The 17,358-nt window shown below is 41.2% G+C and overlaps 1 protein-coding gene across 1 annotated transcript; it reads left to right on the plus strand.

Moving 5' to 3' along the window:
• Positions 1-705: 705 nt before the first annotated feature.
• Positions 706-13,193, plus strand: LOC121343767 (protein-glutamine gamma-glutamyltransferase 6-like). Its single transcript, XM_041419231.1, has 13 exons — positions 706-817; positions 2,757-2,930; positions 3,138-3,377; positions 7,059-7,177; positions 7,414-7,539; positions 7,678-7,858; positions 8,096-8,231; positions 8,601-8,704; positions 8,807-9,049; positions 9,739-10,056; positions 11,011-11,174; positions 11,848-11,972; positions 13,024-13,193. Exons 1-13 carry the CDS (start codon positions 811-813, stop codon positions 13,172-13,174), a joined length of 2,088 nt encoding a protein of 695 aa, XP_041275165.1. The 5' UTR covers positions 706-810; the 3' UTR covers positions 13,175-13,193.
• Positions 13,194-17,358: the final 4,165 nt, after the last annotated feature.

Consider the following 17,358-nt stretch of genomic DNA (forward strand, 5'->3'; position numbering starts at 1 on the left):
CTTAAGCAGATAATCCTCTTCAAAACAACATGATTTTATTACTTGTCCTCTTTTACAAAGTGATGGTACAACACCAAAAATAAATATATTCATAAACCCAAAAAGAAATATAGTCATGGTTGTTAAAATAGACAGGCTTAAAGTTTTTGCTGACAAAAAGTACTCAAGGTTACTAATTTTTGAGTTCTTTTTGAAATAAAACTCTTGGGAAATACTAATATATGGAGCTAACTTAACAGGTAAACAGATACTTATTTCTAGTGGGAGCTTTTAATTCTATTTGTCAGAAGGTATTGGAGATAATATTAGACCAAAGAAAAAACCCTCTGAAACCAACCCACAGTTATTGGACAAACCCAGAAGTGACATTAACCTGCTTGGAAGTTATGTCATCAGGAAATGCTCCTTTTTCCTTCAGAAAGCTTTTACATCCCACCACGCTCCCCATTTCCTCATCCTTCAAGATAACTTATTCATGGCACACCTATTATCTTTGTAGGAAGTTCTTCTTGTCTTGGGATTCAAGAGCATGCATTTCCTCTGAGTAAATAATTTTGGTATCTCCTCCCATAATTACACCCACGTTGAGTAGGAACTCTGGCATTAGACAGACATATATTATAGGAACCAGTTAATTCGTTTGACAACTTTACAGGTATTAATAACAACTGCTAACTACCTCTCCCTTCTCTCAAATTTCAGCTGACAGCACAAAAAGATTGCTGGGTTTCTTCTTTTTATGATTGATGTGACTTGGACATCCTTGAAGAACAAAGTAGAAGTTGTATGCAATTCTAATAAGCTGAGGGAATGGCAGGTGAGTTCTGCAAGTCATTTGCTTCCCTTCAGCAGATATTTACTCAGGGCTGTTTCCTCAGGATTCATGCCCTGTAGGTATCTGCTCAGATTTCTTATCTGAAGGTAATTTTATATTGTAATTTGTTCTTGCACTTCATTTCCAAAGTTTTAATGTTGTTATTATTAAGAGTTGTTTGAGAATAATTTTTGAGTTAAACAGAGGATATTGGGACATGGAGGAGAAAAGAAATTTTCATTACTTGAAAAGGAACCATTTTTTAAATGCTTTGTCAGAGATGTGTTATTCTTGGTATTAACAAGATTTGTGTAATCCATTCTAATGAAGCTGTGAGTATGGAACCTATAGATGGGAATTTAAAGATACATTAAAACCTACCAAAGGAAAACAGTAATTGAGAGCATACCTGCTTTTTCAAGTTTAAAATGAAAATTATTATTGAGCTGGGCAATTGCAAAGCAGGGTTCTTTCTCACTTAATGCTGGAAAAAAACTTACAAATCAGCTTTGCAGGGAGAGCAGCAGATAAGTGCAGTTTGCTGTTGTCCTATATATTCATGCTAAAAATTCCTTTATATATATTCATGCTAAAAATCTCCTTTTCAGCCTATCAATACTTTCTCACGTTACCTCTTTGTGGTCTTAAACTACCAGGAAAAAAAAAAAAAAAGTCTTCCTTGAATTTAATTATAACACTTTTTTGTAAAATTAGTTTTATTTTTACATCTCCTTCAAGGATTAGATGTAAGTTGTGGTTTAATATGCAGATATATTGTTTCAGATCTGACTTAGTACTTCACTGATAAGCTCTGTGGGATAGACCTAGAACCTTGTTTGAAGATCCCTAAAATAATATAGCATGAGCATTAATCAATCTTTTACATCCTGTTCTTTTTGCTGTTAATATTGTTTTCTTTTGATTTCCCTTTAAAATGGTGGTGGTCATGTGTCCCCATCCTGACCCACTCCCCCCACCCTCAGCCTCACTGCACTTATGACACTGACCTTGATAAAACTGACTTTGAAGAGCCTTCACCAAGGTACTTGCCCTGAGCATTTGTCAAAGCTTGAAACACAATGCTCCAGGTGTATTTTGCAGAGTCTCCCAGGGCAGATATAAACACAGAAGGTGCTTCTCAGCATTCCCAAAGACAGCATAACTGCTCAGGTTTGAGCATGGCAAGAAAACAGGGAAGGGAAAACAATATTGCAAGGGATATCATATTCATATTTGCTTGCCAACAAGGCAGTTTAGCATTTGAGGTGTCAGGAACCACTTTATGGGTTTTAAACCACAGACCATAATAACAGCATATGTGCAGGAGGACACAGTATCAGGGGACTCCAAGCACACTGCAAGAATTCTTCTATGGAACGAAGTTACTGCCTAGTAGAACAGGAACTCCAGTGGTCCAGCTGCCACTGGGAACAGAGCTAGACTCAGACAGATGGATTGATTTGTCAAATGTTTCAGCATGTCCTCAAATACCTTTTGTTCATCCATATAAGACAGATGATCTTTCACTATGCATCTTTCCTTGCCTCTATGCCAAATGGCATCAGGATCTAAGCAGGAAAAGTAAGATGTTCTAATTGCCATTCCTGTGATCCTAAAAATATGTGTGTTGAAAACATAGGGGGGCTACAGGACACTGTCTTTGGTGCTGATTGTGAAACTGTTAATTTCCTTTTAAGTCCAGTGGTAAAAGAGCATCCAACCCTGTATAGGAAGTACATAAGTGCTCTGTATGACGGCTCTTTAACAAAACCCAAGGAAAGATTTAAATTATTGACCAATAGACTTAATTTAATGGGGCATCTGCTTTTTAGTTGTACTTCCTCCCACAAAAGGTAATTGCTATTAGTAACCTCATCATGCCACTAAGCAGCAAATGACCTCATGCCAGTTGCTTCTTCATGACTTTTCTTGTGTTTTATAGACCTGACCCCAACACACATCAGCTGGCAGCCGTCAGTGAACGCAGCCAGCCACCACACTGACAGGTATGCCAACACCGAGCTGACTGTGCGGCGAGGACAAGCCTTCAACATCACCCTGTACTTCAACAGGCCGAGGCAGAATGGGGAGAGCCTAGGATTTGTCACTGAAATAGGTAACACTCCCACAGCTGATCCACGTTCTCAGAGAGCTGTAATCTTTACTCCTTGTGGTTCTCTCCTTGTTCTATTTAGAGACGTGATTTTTCTGCCTGTATTTTAGTGCTTCCCGCACCCCAATTTCAAGCGCTCAGTGTCAAGTGTGAGGTTAATGTTGAAACCACCCTGTGGGATGGAAAGCAGTGACTCCTTCTCTCTGGCAGGGCCATCCCCGTCGGAGTCTCACCGCACCAGGGCAGCATTCAGCCTCTCTGAGGCGGGGGGCAGTGGCTGGAGTGCTGCCCAGGGACCCAGCGACTCTGCAGCCATGAACTTCACCATTTCCAGCCCGGCCAACGCTGTCATTGGCAGGTACAACCTCAGCCTCCGCGTCACCTCAGGCAACAAGATCTTCTCCAGATACCTGGGCCAGTTTGTGTTACTCTTCAACCCCTGGTGCCCAGGTAGGTGCCAATGCCCTTGCTCTTGAGCACAGCTGACCTTGTTGCTTCCCTGCCTGCCCAGAGCTGCTCCCTCAGGCTGTCTCTCTTTGGGTCACCAAAGGCTGCAACCTCAGAGATCTGGTGTCACTACATTAAAAAGCTGCTGCCACCCCCCTTGTACCCCAACACAATGTGCTGTATGGGGTTGTATCACAGGCTCTTCAGAACGGAGCAGATCACTTTTTCTGTAGACAAGGGCTTCTCTGGGCAAATTCTTCCAGTGCATCACTGCCTTCTGGTAAAGAATTTCATCCTAACAGCTAATCTGAATCCCTCTCTTCTTAGATTATAGCAGCTCCCCCTTGTCCTAGCACTCACTTAGCCTACATAAAGCATTGCTCTCCCTCCTTTCTATAAGCCCTTTAGGCACTGGAAGGCCACAGTGATGTCTCCCAGGAGCCTTCCCTTCCTCCAGATGAACACCCCCAGCTCTCCCAGCCTGGCTGCAGGGCAGAGGGCTCCAGACTCAGAGCAGCTCTGTGGCCTCCTCTGGAGGCTCTAACAGCTCCACATCTTCCTTGTGCTGAGAAGCCCAGAACTGGATGCAGTGTTCCAGGTGGTGTCTCACAAAGGCAGAGTCAAGGGGGAGAATCCCCACCTCAACCTGCTGCCCACCCCCCTGCTGGTGCAGCCCAGGATGTGGTTGGCGTTCTGGGTGACAGGCACACACTGCTGGCTCCTGTCCACTTCCCATGTTCTCCTTTTGGGTTGAAAATGGACACCTCTTGTTGCTTCAACTTTTCTTTTCTGCATTTCTCCTGCAACATGCTGAGGCTGCAAATTTCTAACCTCATATTTTGCAACTCTGCAATAGTGTAGAAACCTGGATTAGCCTGAAAACATGACACCCTGGTGTTAAGAGAACTCTTAGCCACCCCAGTGAGTAAACAGCTTATAAGAGAAAAGTAGCCACAATCATCCACTGTTTTTTTCCATGACCATATGCTAGTCAAGAGCCACTAAGAAATGCGTCAATAGCCAAGATGAAAAAAGCTGCTAATTAGCTCAGCAAGTCCTGGAAGACAGAAATAATTATACAAATATGTTCAGGAAACTCAGACCATCTCTGCACAGTCCTGAGGCAAAAAACCTCCCCAGAAACCTCTGAAAAATAATTTGTGTGTACCTTTTAATTGATGGAAACCACAGTGCAGGGACAGCAATGACAGCTCCTGAACTGGAGCACCAGGGTGGCTGTGGTACACAAGACACCAAACTCTTCTCAGATGAAAACAGAAAAATTAAGCTGTGCCCAATACAATTTTAAACTAATGATTTTGTGGAAGAGTCCTCCAGATTTACCAGATGATGCATTGGCTACTGACAGATAAAAGGGAGTATCCTTAATGCTGAATGAAGGATGATGCTGAATAAGTTCTGCAGAGTGCAATAGCTCCCTGATCCTGAAAAACAGGAACAGATTCAGTTTGAGGGTATGTTACCACTATTGGAAGTGTCATAGCAGAGGAGAAATGGGAAATTTATTTTCTTGGCAAAGGATAAATGGCAAATCTGGTCTGTAGATATTGTTCCAGGTGGGAGATTAGTCCTTAAGCTGAGGAATACAGAAAACAATTCATTAACTGTAATATCAATAAAGAACTACTTATAAGAAAACAGTCAGAACTAGAGATGAAAGAAAAAAATATTGGATTGGAGAAAAGCTACTAGAGAGTGGATCCTTAAGTGTCATCTGAAAAAACACTCAGGTGAAATAGTTCACCACTGACTTTGGCACAGTGACATTAAACAGCATTGTCCATGCCCAGATGGGCTGGGACAACACACAGAAATAACTGGCTGACCTTAGAGAGAGGAGAAGGTGAGAAGAAATAAGATATAATAATAGGAAATAAAAGACCACACCTCTAGGGAGAAATAACAATGATTTCAGTGACAGACTTATCATCTGGAAATCATGAAGAATGTGAAAGCCCTTGTTAATCAAAGAACAAGAACCAAAGTGAAATGGCCCTTAAAAAGGAAAATGAAATCTTAAGCTGTGTAAGAGAAAATAGTTAGTCAGATTTAAATATTAATGCCATTGGATGAGATGACAAAAATTAAACCATGTTCAGTGAAGGATAAATTAATACATGAAAGATCATCTGGATGAGGAAAAAAAATTCCAGTTTAGTAAGCTATAAAGGTTTATTGAGAGCACATAAACCTTAGTTAAAAAAAAAGATGTTCTTCAAGTGATTATACAAGGACATTTAGATTGCTCAGAATAATAAAATCACAAGGCTAGAATGATCTTAGAAAGTCATCTAGTCCCACACCAGGGCACTAAGGCAGGTTCAGTTCAGCACTTAGGTCATTCCTGAGAGGTCTTGAATTCCTTCTCAATGACCAGCCATTAGGGAAGCTCCAGCACCTCCCCTGGCAATTCCCTCCAATAAAACACAAGCCTTTCTATTAGATCTTTATCCTATTAACTAACCAAATCTTTCTTGCTTTGACTTCAGTATATAATTTCTCATCCTACGTATGACAGACACCAAGAATAGATTTTATTTCCCCCTGCCCCATCCTCTTCACAAGAATTTCTGGAATTGATTACAATGCTTGTGCCATTCCTTGCCCCCATTTGCTTCCTACCTTAAATAATTCAGAGTTAATTCATACTTCAGATTTTCAGGAATGCTGAGCATTCTTAGTGCTCCTCCCACTTTTTCCAACTGGTCCACACCTTGAAATGCAGCACCTGAAACTGCACACAGGTCTCCATGTCCATGCTACCCCAAAACTTCAGGAATCAACTGTGATGACATTATTTTTAAAAAGTGTGGACAACAACCACAAAAACAGATTTCTATCACGTGATATAGTTTTTAAAATAAACTGCAATTTTTTTATTTGCAGGAAGGGAAGGATGGGAAGTTCCTATAGGAAGATAAAGAAGTTGATTCAATTAAATAGAAAAGCTGATCTTTTTGTATGTATTTCCTGAAATCCTGAACCTTTCAGAAAATATCTTTAAACATTATGGAATTGAAAGCAGAGCTAAACAGATATTGCTGCCTAAAGAGTAACCAAAACAACCTAAGCCTCTGTGAGAACCAATGCTTTCACAGCAGCTAAATACTGTGCCATAAGCTTGGAAAAACAATGGGGAACAATAAACTCCAAGCGAATGGCTGAGCAGGTTATCCTAATAACATTCCTGATAGGACTTTGGAGCAGGCAAGCAAAGGTCTTCATTTAGGAATCTTAAAACAAGACAAATTCTTCTGGAAAAAAAAGAGAAAAATGTCATCTGTGTAATTATTTTCAAATCTTTTTCAATCTGTTCCACTTCTAACTACCCTGAGAAGACAGAAAATGTGGTGAGCTAGCTTGGACTTTTGCCTATCTTCCTCACAAAAACAGTGTGCAGATGGGACATTCAGATAATACACAAGGCTACACTAAAAGTAGGGGAAAAAGGTTAAGTAATATAATATGGATCCTTCTTTCACCCCTCCATACCTTCCCTGGCCATATATAATAACAGGCATTATCCCTGAACTGCACCTCTTCATGGAGCTGTTACATTGCTATTTTGCAAATAGAAGTTTTCTCCTTGCTAAATCAGGACAGAAATGTTTCTGAGAGGTTTCTGGTATTCTCAGCTTTAAGCCTGCCCAACTTGGTTTTCAGGTGATGATGTCTTCATGTCCAATGAAAACGAGAGACAAGAATATGTTCTAAATGAAAATGGAATAATCTTTGTGGGCAATGCAAGGTACATTGAAGCAAGAGGGTGGTATTATGGACAGGTAAGTTACAAGAAATTTGTTTGGACTCTCATTCTGTCTCCAACAGCATTTATCTTATCATTATTTGCTGTTTATATAATAACTGCACCAACCTGGGTAGCCTTACTTGTGGTTTGCTCAGTGTGCCCCACTGTCCTTATCACCTTTGGGCTGGGGTATCTCACGCAGTAAAATCTCCTTTAATTCTGCTTGTGAAACCATCCCTTTCCTTAAAAGTGTATCTTATCTGATCACAGTTTCAAGACCTCCTAAACATCTGTCTCACCATGCTTGATCTGAGCCTGTACTACCGCCAGGACCCAGCCATGGATGTGTCCCGAAGGGGAGATCCCAAATATGTGGGTCGAGTCATCAGTTCTATGGTAAGGAATGGACACCCCAGCCACACAGGAGGGAGCAGAAAGCACCACTGAGAGCCAGCCACAAGCAACAGAATGAGCCAGGTACAGTTCCCTGCAGACAGTTCATTCCGTGTGTTCTGTCCATTGGCCTCCCTCTAGATCAATGGAAATGACAACGACAATGGAGTTCTCCTGGGGAAGTGGCAAGGAAGTTTCCACTCACATGAGAACCCCTCCAGATGGGATGGCAGCGTGGTGATCCTCAAGAAATGGCGTCAGGACAACTACAGACCTGTCCAGTATGGCCAGTGCTGGGTTTTTGCAGGTGTGATGTGTACAGGTAAGCTGTCAGGACAGAGGGCTGGGGTGAAATGGAGGCACCCGGGACCTCTGGTTTTATCAAAACTACAAAGCAATAATTTCTGCAAGAGGAACAGTGCTGTGAAGATCATTAATGCTGAAGAATCGCAAAATATTTAGACACTTTGTTTCTCAGATATTTGTAATCATTGAACTAAAGTTGTGCCGGTTCTGTTGCATTTCTTGCTCGTTTGTTTTTTTATAAAATATATTTCAGTTTTGAGGTGCTTGGGGATTCCAACTCGTTTGGTTTCAAATTTTAACTCTGCCCATGACGTGGATAGAAACCTGAGTATCGATAAGTACTATGACAGCTCTGGAAGGAGTCTTAATATCAGCAAGGATTCCACATGGTAAATATCATTTCTTCCATCTCTCCAACAACAATGCAGAAGATCTAGGAGACCTAAAAATACTAGTAGTACAAAAGTAACTGAGTGGGCAAAATGTAATACAACTATCTAAATTAATACTGCAGACATCCATTTGGAAAACAAACAAACCACATACTTCATGATTTTCTCCCTCCCTGCCCTGAGGTCTATACCTCAAAAGCAGGCAGTAAATCTGCCCTTTGAAAGAGGTACTGTAACTTGACACTTTGGGTCTCAGTTTAGAGTTTAGATTTTTTAAAAAAAAAAAATCAGTACTCCTCTCCAACTGGAAGCTTGCATGACTACTCTATATTATTGTTCTTTTTAGACATTATTCTTTGTCTCCAGGGATTATCATGTCTGGAATGAAAGCTGGTTCATTCGCCCAGACCTGGGAAGGGCATACAACGGGTGGCAGGTTTTAGATGCAACTCCACAAGAGCAAAGCAGAGGTAACAACCTAAGCTCTCAGCCTGACTTAAGAGTCTTTCTCCAAACTGAGCACAACTAATAAAGTTTAACCTATTTTATTTTTTTTTTTTTTTACATTTTAGGAATTTTTCAGTGTGGCCCTGCATCTGTCTTAGCCATCAAAGAAGGTGAAGTCAACCTGGATTACGACACCTTGTTTGTGTACTCAGAGGTGAACGCCGACTGCAACAGATGGATTGTGTACAATGATGGAACCAAGAAAAGAGTTTATTGTGATACTGAAATCATTGGCAGGTTTATCAGCACCAAAGCTGTGGGCAGCAACGGCCGTGTGGATGTCACTGCTAACTACAAATATCCAGAAGGTAGAGGAATGAGCACCAGTGATCTCCTGTTGTTGCCTACTGAATCCTTGGTGCTGGGAAGCTGCCATGGATAACCTCCTTGGTTTAAACATCTCTCCCCTGCCTTCAGAAAATATTTCTGCCAGTGTGCTCAGATTACTTTCTTAATACAATGGGTGTTATATTTCTGGGTTTGTGCATTCAGTAGCTTCCTTATTAAGGGACAACACAAAATAGACTTTAGTCCCTTCCAGAGAAGTGTAAAATTTAATGCATGCACAAAACAGGGCTATAAAATATATTTTACTACCCAAGGCAAACAAACCCTCAGGGTTTCATTCCTCAGTGTTTTAGTGCAACCATATTTAATACAGAGGCTGGCTGCCATCAGATCAGCAGAGTATCACTTAGCACATTACTGCATGTTCTGACCAGAGAAAAAGAAATCTCACTTCTAAAGAAATACAAATGCATCATATTTTATTTTAGTGATTTATTCACCTTGTCATGGTATACCCCCTGTGAAAAACCTGAATGGAGGCTTAAGGAAGATACAGGGAGCTTTTGGGTATTGCACATTTCTGAGTGATACTGATACCCTCTATTTGTCTGAAAACCTTTACACAGTTTTTGTGTAAAACCTTTACACACCTTTACAAAGTGCATTTGCAACAAAAGTAGATTTTTACTTGGTTCTCTGCTTCCACCAGGTTCTTCTGAGGAAAGACGAGTCTATAGAAAGGCCTTGAGCAAGATACTGGGAATAAGTGTCACAGAAGGACACACAGACTCTTCTGGGGGAAGATCTTCAGAGACAATGAGAAACCCTGGCATCGCTGGGAAATTCAAGCTGGTTGAACCTCCCGTTTTTGGCAAAGACATTAACCTGGTCCTGGTCCTCAGCAACCTCTCCTCTGACCGCAAGAGCATCAGGGTGGACATGAGTGCCTCCACCATCCTGTACACCAGGAGAGCAGTGGCAGAGATCCTGAAGGCAGCCACTTCTGTGGAGCTTGGTCCTAAACAAGGTAATTTTTCATGTCCCTGAGGAGCCAATCTAGCTCTGCTCCTAGCCACAGGAAGGCAACTGGAAGGAAGAAGCACCAATATCATACCTGTATCAGCTTCTAGCGCAGCTACTCATTGTTTATGAGTACTTTTTACATTATTATTTTTTCATCTAAAATTTTTCACTAGTTCAAGCATTAAGTGGATATCTCATGAAATGTTACACAGGAGGCAACACTTATGTTATAGCTCCAGGAGCAGCACTGTGTGTGTGTCATGATTTCTGTATGTATATTTATGTGCATGTGTATGTGTGGTGATTATTACATAGGAACACATCTTACTCTTAACAACTAAGAAAAGTCTGATGGGTGCCTTCTGGCAACCAAGAGGCAACACATGAAAAGAAATCAACTAGGAAAAAGCTTAAAAGTTGCAGTGAAACTCTGTCTCTCTTTTGAAGAGTAAAGACTATTGAAATTATTATAGAGATCTTTTTCATCCCCAGGAGCTACAAAGATAAACATTTTTCCCATACACAGCAGAAAAGTTGTAGGACTACAATGAGCAGCTGACCAGGTCACTTGAAAAGGATCTCTGTGAAACTTGACCCAAACTTTCTTCTCGACTGAGGTAAAATAAAAAGGATATAAGGAGGGAATAGATTAAAATAGTTATACCTCTAATCATAAGAAATACAAAGGGTCAGGAATCCAGTGAAATGCAAATAAGCAGACTCCCTCAGTTTCAGGCCAATATCCTCTATTCCAAAGTGTAAGGGTCAAATGAGTTAAAGCAGGCAAGGATCACCAGAAGAGGGAAATTCACAATCAGTCTCACAAGAAGGAAATATAAACAAACTCCACTGCCATCTTTTTTCTCTTCAGTAATTAATAAAACCCCTCACTATAACCCTTTTCTCTTTAGCTTGCTTTGAAAATGTAATGGCTCCTAAACATATGTCTGAATTCTAGGGAAGCAAATCCGGGTGAAGATCCCTTATACTCATTATGGAAAATATCTGACCACTGACAAAAGGATCCAAGTTACTGCTTTGTGTGAAGTCATGCGCTCGCAGGGGCTGAAGCTGCTGGTGGAGAAGACAATCATTTTAGAGGACACAAACATCATCATTAAGGTGAACAATGTTCTCCCTGATGTTCTGAACAGATGCTAAAAGTTCTTTCTGGAGCTCAGATCTTAGGATGAGAATCTGGGAATAAATGTATTACATTTAGGCTGCCATTTCAGACGTTGTTCCAAAATTCTGCCTGCTTGAATTGAGAATGAAAGGATGTGAGGCCAGTTCTGAACCTCGGCCTGAATCTGCCTTGTTTTTCAGAACAGCTCTGTTACCTTCTTTTTTTTCCCCAGTCACAAGCCACTGCCTTCTGTTCCACAGTACTTGTTTTCATTCCATGTACTGGCAAGTGTTTGTGTTGTCCTTGAAGAACTTTGCCAAAATACAGATTTAAACCCTTAGTTCTAACCAGTGCTACAGCCAGTTCATATTATTTTAGCACTTTAATTCTAATTAATGGTGTGCCAAAAAAGAAAAAAAGCCACTCAACAACCAAAAGATCAGACAGGTTTCATGGGACATGTCTGTGTAGCCAGGGCTCTATTTCACTGAAATTCTGCACAAAATATTGCAGACAGCTGGACAGCCCCATGGAGCTGAGCCACATCCCGCTTCAAACACGAGGAAAGCTCATGTTTGTCACATAAACGCCACTCACAGCCGAATCCTGAATCCTGACTGCAGGAAAGCATGAAGCAGGGAGTGATCAGAAAGGTGTTTTGTGCTTCAGGTGCCGCGGAGGGTTGTGGTGAACAGAGCTGTGTCCCTGGAGATCTCCTACGCCAACCCGCTCCCCGAGCCCGTGAGCCGCTGCGTGCTGCTCGTCACTCTGATGAACCAGCAGGTCAAGATCAAGTAAGTGCAAGCTGCAGCACCCCTCGCTGCTTCCAGCATCACCAACAGCACATCCACCTCCTCCAACAGAAGGAGAAACCACACTTGATTTGTCTTTTTTATATTTTCCATTCCTGAAAACAAAAATGCCACCAGATATGTAGATACGACCCCTTAATCTCCTTCCACACAGAGCTTCTTTTACAACTCAGACCTGCTGACATTATTTATTCCTGGGAAAGCAAATGCACGTGTTGAATTCTTTTGACTCTCTGCAGCTTATTCTACAGTTTGGCATTCTGTTTTTATTTTTATATACAATACCCTGATACTACAAAGATAATTAGGCTAAAGCAAACAAGTCAGACACTCCCCTTGGTTCACCCCAAACAAAAAGTAGCTCTGTGTTCTCCTTTAAAGCAGGAAAAAACTTGTCTTTTCAAAACATAAAAGCAAATTGTTATTTTTATTATACTTTATTTTATATTTTATTTTCTTTTCCTCCAGACTCTGCTGCTTTATAGATCAGCTCAGTGTTGAGTAATAGTTTGTATTTCCTAAAGCTTCTTCTAGTGTAAAATAGCCTGACTTGCTTTGGCTGTGGAACTATTTGGACTTAATAATCCATTAAAAAAAGTAAAACATTCTTCCAGTAAAAGACTAAGCCAATTTAGGCCAAAAGGAGATAAAAACCAAAGCACAATGACCATTAGAAAAATTATTATTGCCAAAATGGATATGAACCAAGCAGGCACTGGACAGAGCACTGACCTTGGACATCAAAGTTTTTCTATTCTGAGTTTCTGCTGACTATCCAAATTTGCATCCAGCACTAGGATGAAGCTATGACATTGCACCTCTCTTTTCCATAATTCCATTTGAGAGTAAAGGGAGATGGTTCTGTTCTTTCTCATTTCTTAGTCTACACAAAGACTCAAACCCTCAGTAATTCTCAAAACCCAAGGCTGGGTCTCAAGTAACTGCAGTTCTGTTTTTGGGGAAGATCATAAAGGACAATGCAAGCCTGAACTAATTTTTTTTTTTCTTTTTCTACTCTTCTTTTTTTTTTCAGTTTGGCACGACTGGCACCGAGGGAGAGATCAAAAATTTATTTTGAGTTCACACCTCGGAGGGCTGGGCCCTTACAGCTGCAAGTAGACTTCTCTTGTGACAAATTTTCACACGTTAAGGGATTTGTAACAATTGCAGTAGCACCTGCATAATGTGATGGAATCAACCTTCCATTTCAGCATTAACACAGCAAGACACTCTCCTCTGTATAGGGACAATGTGACCGAAAGGAACTTTGCACAAAAATTGATGACCTCTTACATTGCAATAGAATCAAGTCTGCTTTCATGGTGCTTAACTATTTAGTCTCTAATTGCATTTCTCTTCCCTCCCACCCCCTGACAAAAGAAAAAATTAAGCCCTTTCTTTATAGAAATAGTTTCACTATTTTCAAATCTCATTCTGTTAAGCTCCCAGTTTTGACTTTTCCTCAAATAATTAATACAATCTCCTTTTAACCACACTCTAATTGTCAGCAATAAATAAAAATCATTCTCAACTGTATTGCTTTGTAATATTTTATACATTCTATGGGGGTATTACAAGAAATCACAAGACTAAGGAAAAGGGGATTTTTTTTATTCATTTCACAAGCCACTAACCTAGAAGAGTGGAACATTTCCTCCACTGTTCATCTAATATCTAATAAGTATTTTTGACACCTATAGTTCCACGAATGGGGAGGAAAAAAGCCTAGGGAGGATGGGAAAAGTGATGCTTGGCAGTATTTGTGTAGCCTGTGGGCACAGGCCTGTCACAGAGTGGAGAACACATGTACATATTCAAAACACTAACTTAATTCTTATGCAGCCTGACAGAGTCCCAGGCTCCACAAAGCACGGGGAGGGTTTTGCAGTAGTGTGGCAGCCCAGCACCACGGGGTCAATAACTCCTCTTGCCCACCAGTGCAAGGTCACTGAGGACAAGGAGCACATTTGGCTTCAAACCTTCCCAGTGGCTCACTCGGGGCAGCCCTGACCCCACACTTGTCAGTGTCTGCAGACCAAAGCCTCTTTTGTGGGTTCCCTATCCCAGCCTCTCCAGGTCTCCCCTGAAAGGCACCTCGGAGTAGCTGTGAGGATTCCCTGCTCTGCAGCCTCTCTAGGGCTGCTGGCACAGGTGATGAGTGAGAGGTGCAGGAGCTGCCAGGTCACCCTCGGAGCAGGATGTGGGGCAATTGTGGTGTGCAAACAACTCTGCCAAGCCTGAAGAGTTATATTTGCTGTGTGACTTACAAAAAGTTTAAAGCAGAATTAATAAGCCAAAAGAGAGCTGTTGGGAATTATGGACATGGGCATTTTTGTCTGACGGTTCAGAGTTTGAGGTTTAAGAGTCTGAGAGATTCAGATGTAATCACAGATTTTTACAGAAAAAAAACACACAAGAAACCAATAAAAACCCCTTTAGATTCCCTTTTTTAAATATGTATTTTAACTGCAGGCAATTAATTCACCTTTTTGGTTCCTGGCAATCTTGATATGAAAGTGGAAACAAAACAGAAAACAGAACTGAAGAAAAGACACAAGACAGAATGTAGAGATGAGGAAAATAGATCATCCCTTCTCCTGACACCCCTTACTCCTCATTACAGCTCACTGGAAGTCCAGAGCAGTCTGCATCTTACTCTTGGGACAAATTGTCAGGGCACGTTTTCAGATAAGCTGTTGCACAGGATGAGGGAGGAGAGGACAGGAGGGAGCTGCAGGAGCAGAGTGCTGTAATTACAGTGGGCAGGGCTCACACCAGAAGAGCAGCTCTGCTGCTTCCTCCAGGGCCCAACCAACCTTGCCATGCCAAACAGCTACAGAGAAACTATGTGCATGTATGATGAACACCAAACTACAAAGAAAAATTATTAGAAGCAGAGGCAGCCATTAAACACTTCTCTTTATTTAACCAAGTCCCCAGTCACAGCTGCCTGCACAACAATGCCCCCTCCCTGGGAAGTGTTTCTCCTCACAGAAGAAATGCAGATTATATTATGCAGATTATAATAATGTCAGAAACAGTAATGAGAAGGAAGCATTATTACAATAATGTTGTGGCAAAGACAGAACGAATTATATGCAGTTATGTGGAAGATCTTCAGACAGATGTCTTTGAAAAAAAGAAAAAGTGGGGGGAAAAAGCTACTTTTTCAGTAGCTTTACTTTTTTTTGCAGTAACACTAATTACTATAAATCTACTTGGATTGCTCCTTGTCCCACACGGCTGTGCTGTACCATAGTTACATTAGTCTACACTTGCCCTCTGTACATACAGTCCCCAAAAACCTAAACTGACCCAAACCAAACCATCTAAAATTAAGTTGCTTCTGTCTACTTAAGATAGTGTTTCCTTCATTAGACACAATTTTGCATGCTTTCCTCTCTAAAATGCCAGAATACTGATTCTCATCTTTCCTCAGTCATCCACCAGTTTTACATAAGGATAATTGGATTCAAGATTGTGCAATTAAAGCAGTCATCAGTGGATGCTCACGTAGGATATCACTACAAAAACAGTAGCTACCAACCACAGGTCACACCCAGCTTGTATAAACTCCAGCCTATGTAGCCAAGTCCAGTCTCGAGCCTTTCATTACCGGTGCTGGTGGAAGAGGATTTAGAATGCTCTTGCACACTTTTGTAACTGTAACCTGAGCTACGCACCAGTGTGGAAAAGAAGAAAGAATCCTTATGGCAGGTAAGGTCATCCAGCCTGATGGCTCCAGACATCCCTCTTCCAATCCAGATGAGCAATATTTGCTGAGGAAACAAGATAAATTACATCTAGCTGCTCTCTCAGGAACTTTGCTTTTTTAGGTTGTGCATTTATTGTTTTTTCTACTAGAACTGATTTTATTTTTTCTTTTATTATCATGGGTCTTGAACATTTTTTTTGTCCAGTAACACAGAAAAGTAGAGTAAGAAAATATTTTTCTATCATATCAATTAACTGCTCTATTCAGTGCTTTTGCAGCCACCTAATTAACTATTGGCTAGTGATTGGGGCATCAGACTGCTACATGGAAATGCCAGGCTCTAACATGAAATAGAGTCTGGCCTCAGCCAGGTCCCTTGGTGGCCTCTGGGCTCCCAAGAGGGGCTCTGCCAGCCAGCTGCTGGTTTTCTGCCTGGGACTGTACTCACTGTGCTCACTCTTGTGCTGACTGTGAAGATCTCGACACATGCACCATGGAATATTCACACACAGAGTCCACAGTTTAGCCTAAACATGTTTTTCTGTTATACCTTCAGCTTTCAGTCAAAGGCAAAGAGAACCCTGTGTGCACCATGGTCAGCATCTTCAGCAGTGACCACCAGGCTTTTCCTTCTGAGCACGCTCCCAATGTCTGTCCATTGCAGGATGGACATCCAAACAAATTTTTGGCCAATTGTACGCTGACAGAATTACAGAAAATAAGTTTTCCTCACAGGCACTGAAAGAAGAAAAAGAAATTATAAGATTGAAATTGAAACTGTGAAGATCAAAACAAGGATTAATTTGAGATTCACGTGGACAAAAGACTGGCATCAAGCTTTACTGTGCTCTTGCCACATATATGGAACTTTTCTTTCTGATCTCCTGCACATATTCTCTGGAAATGCTTGTGTAGCCATGAATTTCACAAAGCAAATCAAACTATTGATGTAGTAAATTGTTAGAGCAAACCAATTCTAGCTGCTGCCTTCTTTATCTTTCCTGCTTCTGCTCACTTCCCCTCTTCCTCTGATGGGCATCTTGTCCTTGCCATGACATTCCATTCTTTAGCAGCACTGTTTAGGTCCTTTAACATCAGAGCCTCACTAATATAATGGGTTGCCATTAAATCCTCTATGCATGACATTTTTATCTACAAATGTGCAAAATGTTCTCAGTTTCCTGCATCCCTGCCCAGCTCAACACGTGGTGCTCCCTGCCTGCAGAGCCCGGGCATTCAGGACACACATGGATAAAGTCAGCAAGGCAAACTGGCTCCTTTTCAACCCTGACTCCAAGTGCCCTTCAGAATCACCTTCTAAGTCACCCTCAAATTACAGGACTTGATATTAGGAATGATGCTTTCCATGGGTCCTGTTCAATTAAGCATGTATAAGGCAGGAAAATGAAGTGATGATGCAAGCAACATGCTTTCCAGGCATTTCACACCATGTGACTCAAACATCAAACTGCTGCCAGTGGAATTTTTGTCTCCAGGTGGTCTCCAGGTGACATATCTAAAGCAAGACCCTTAACTGAAAACACTCACATATGCTTATGGACACAGACTACAGGGAAGTCACTTGCTCCAGGCCTTTACTGCCTGAAGTATGCCTCGGAAATGCACATTTCTTCCAAAAAGCAGAAAAATTAG

The sequence above is a fragment of the Onychostruthus taczanowskii genome, unplaced genomic scaffold (assembly GCF_017590055.1).
Source record: "Onychostruthus taczanowskii isolate IOZ18803 unplaced genomic scaffold, ASM1759005v1 scaffold60, whole genome shotgun sequence".
In the NCBI taxonomy this organism is placed as follows: Eukaryota; Metazoa; Chordata; class Aves; order Passeriformes; family Passeridae; genus Onychostruthus; species Onychostruthus taczanowskii.

Bases quoted from the DNA above. Each gene is read 5' to 3' on its own strand.
- LOC121343767 (XM_041419231.1), top strand. The intron at 7,859-8,095 runs GTAAGCTGTCAG...AATATATTTCAG, and splicing joins TGCAGGTGTGATGTGTACAG to TTTTGAGGTGCTTGGGGATT. The intron at 11,973-13,023 runs GTAAGTGCAAGC...TTTTTTTTTCAG, and splicing joins AACCAGCAGGTCAAGATCAA to TTTGGCACGACTGGCACCGA.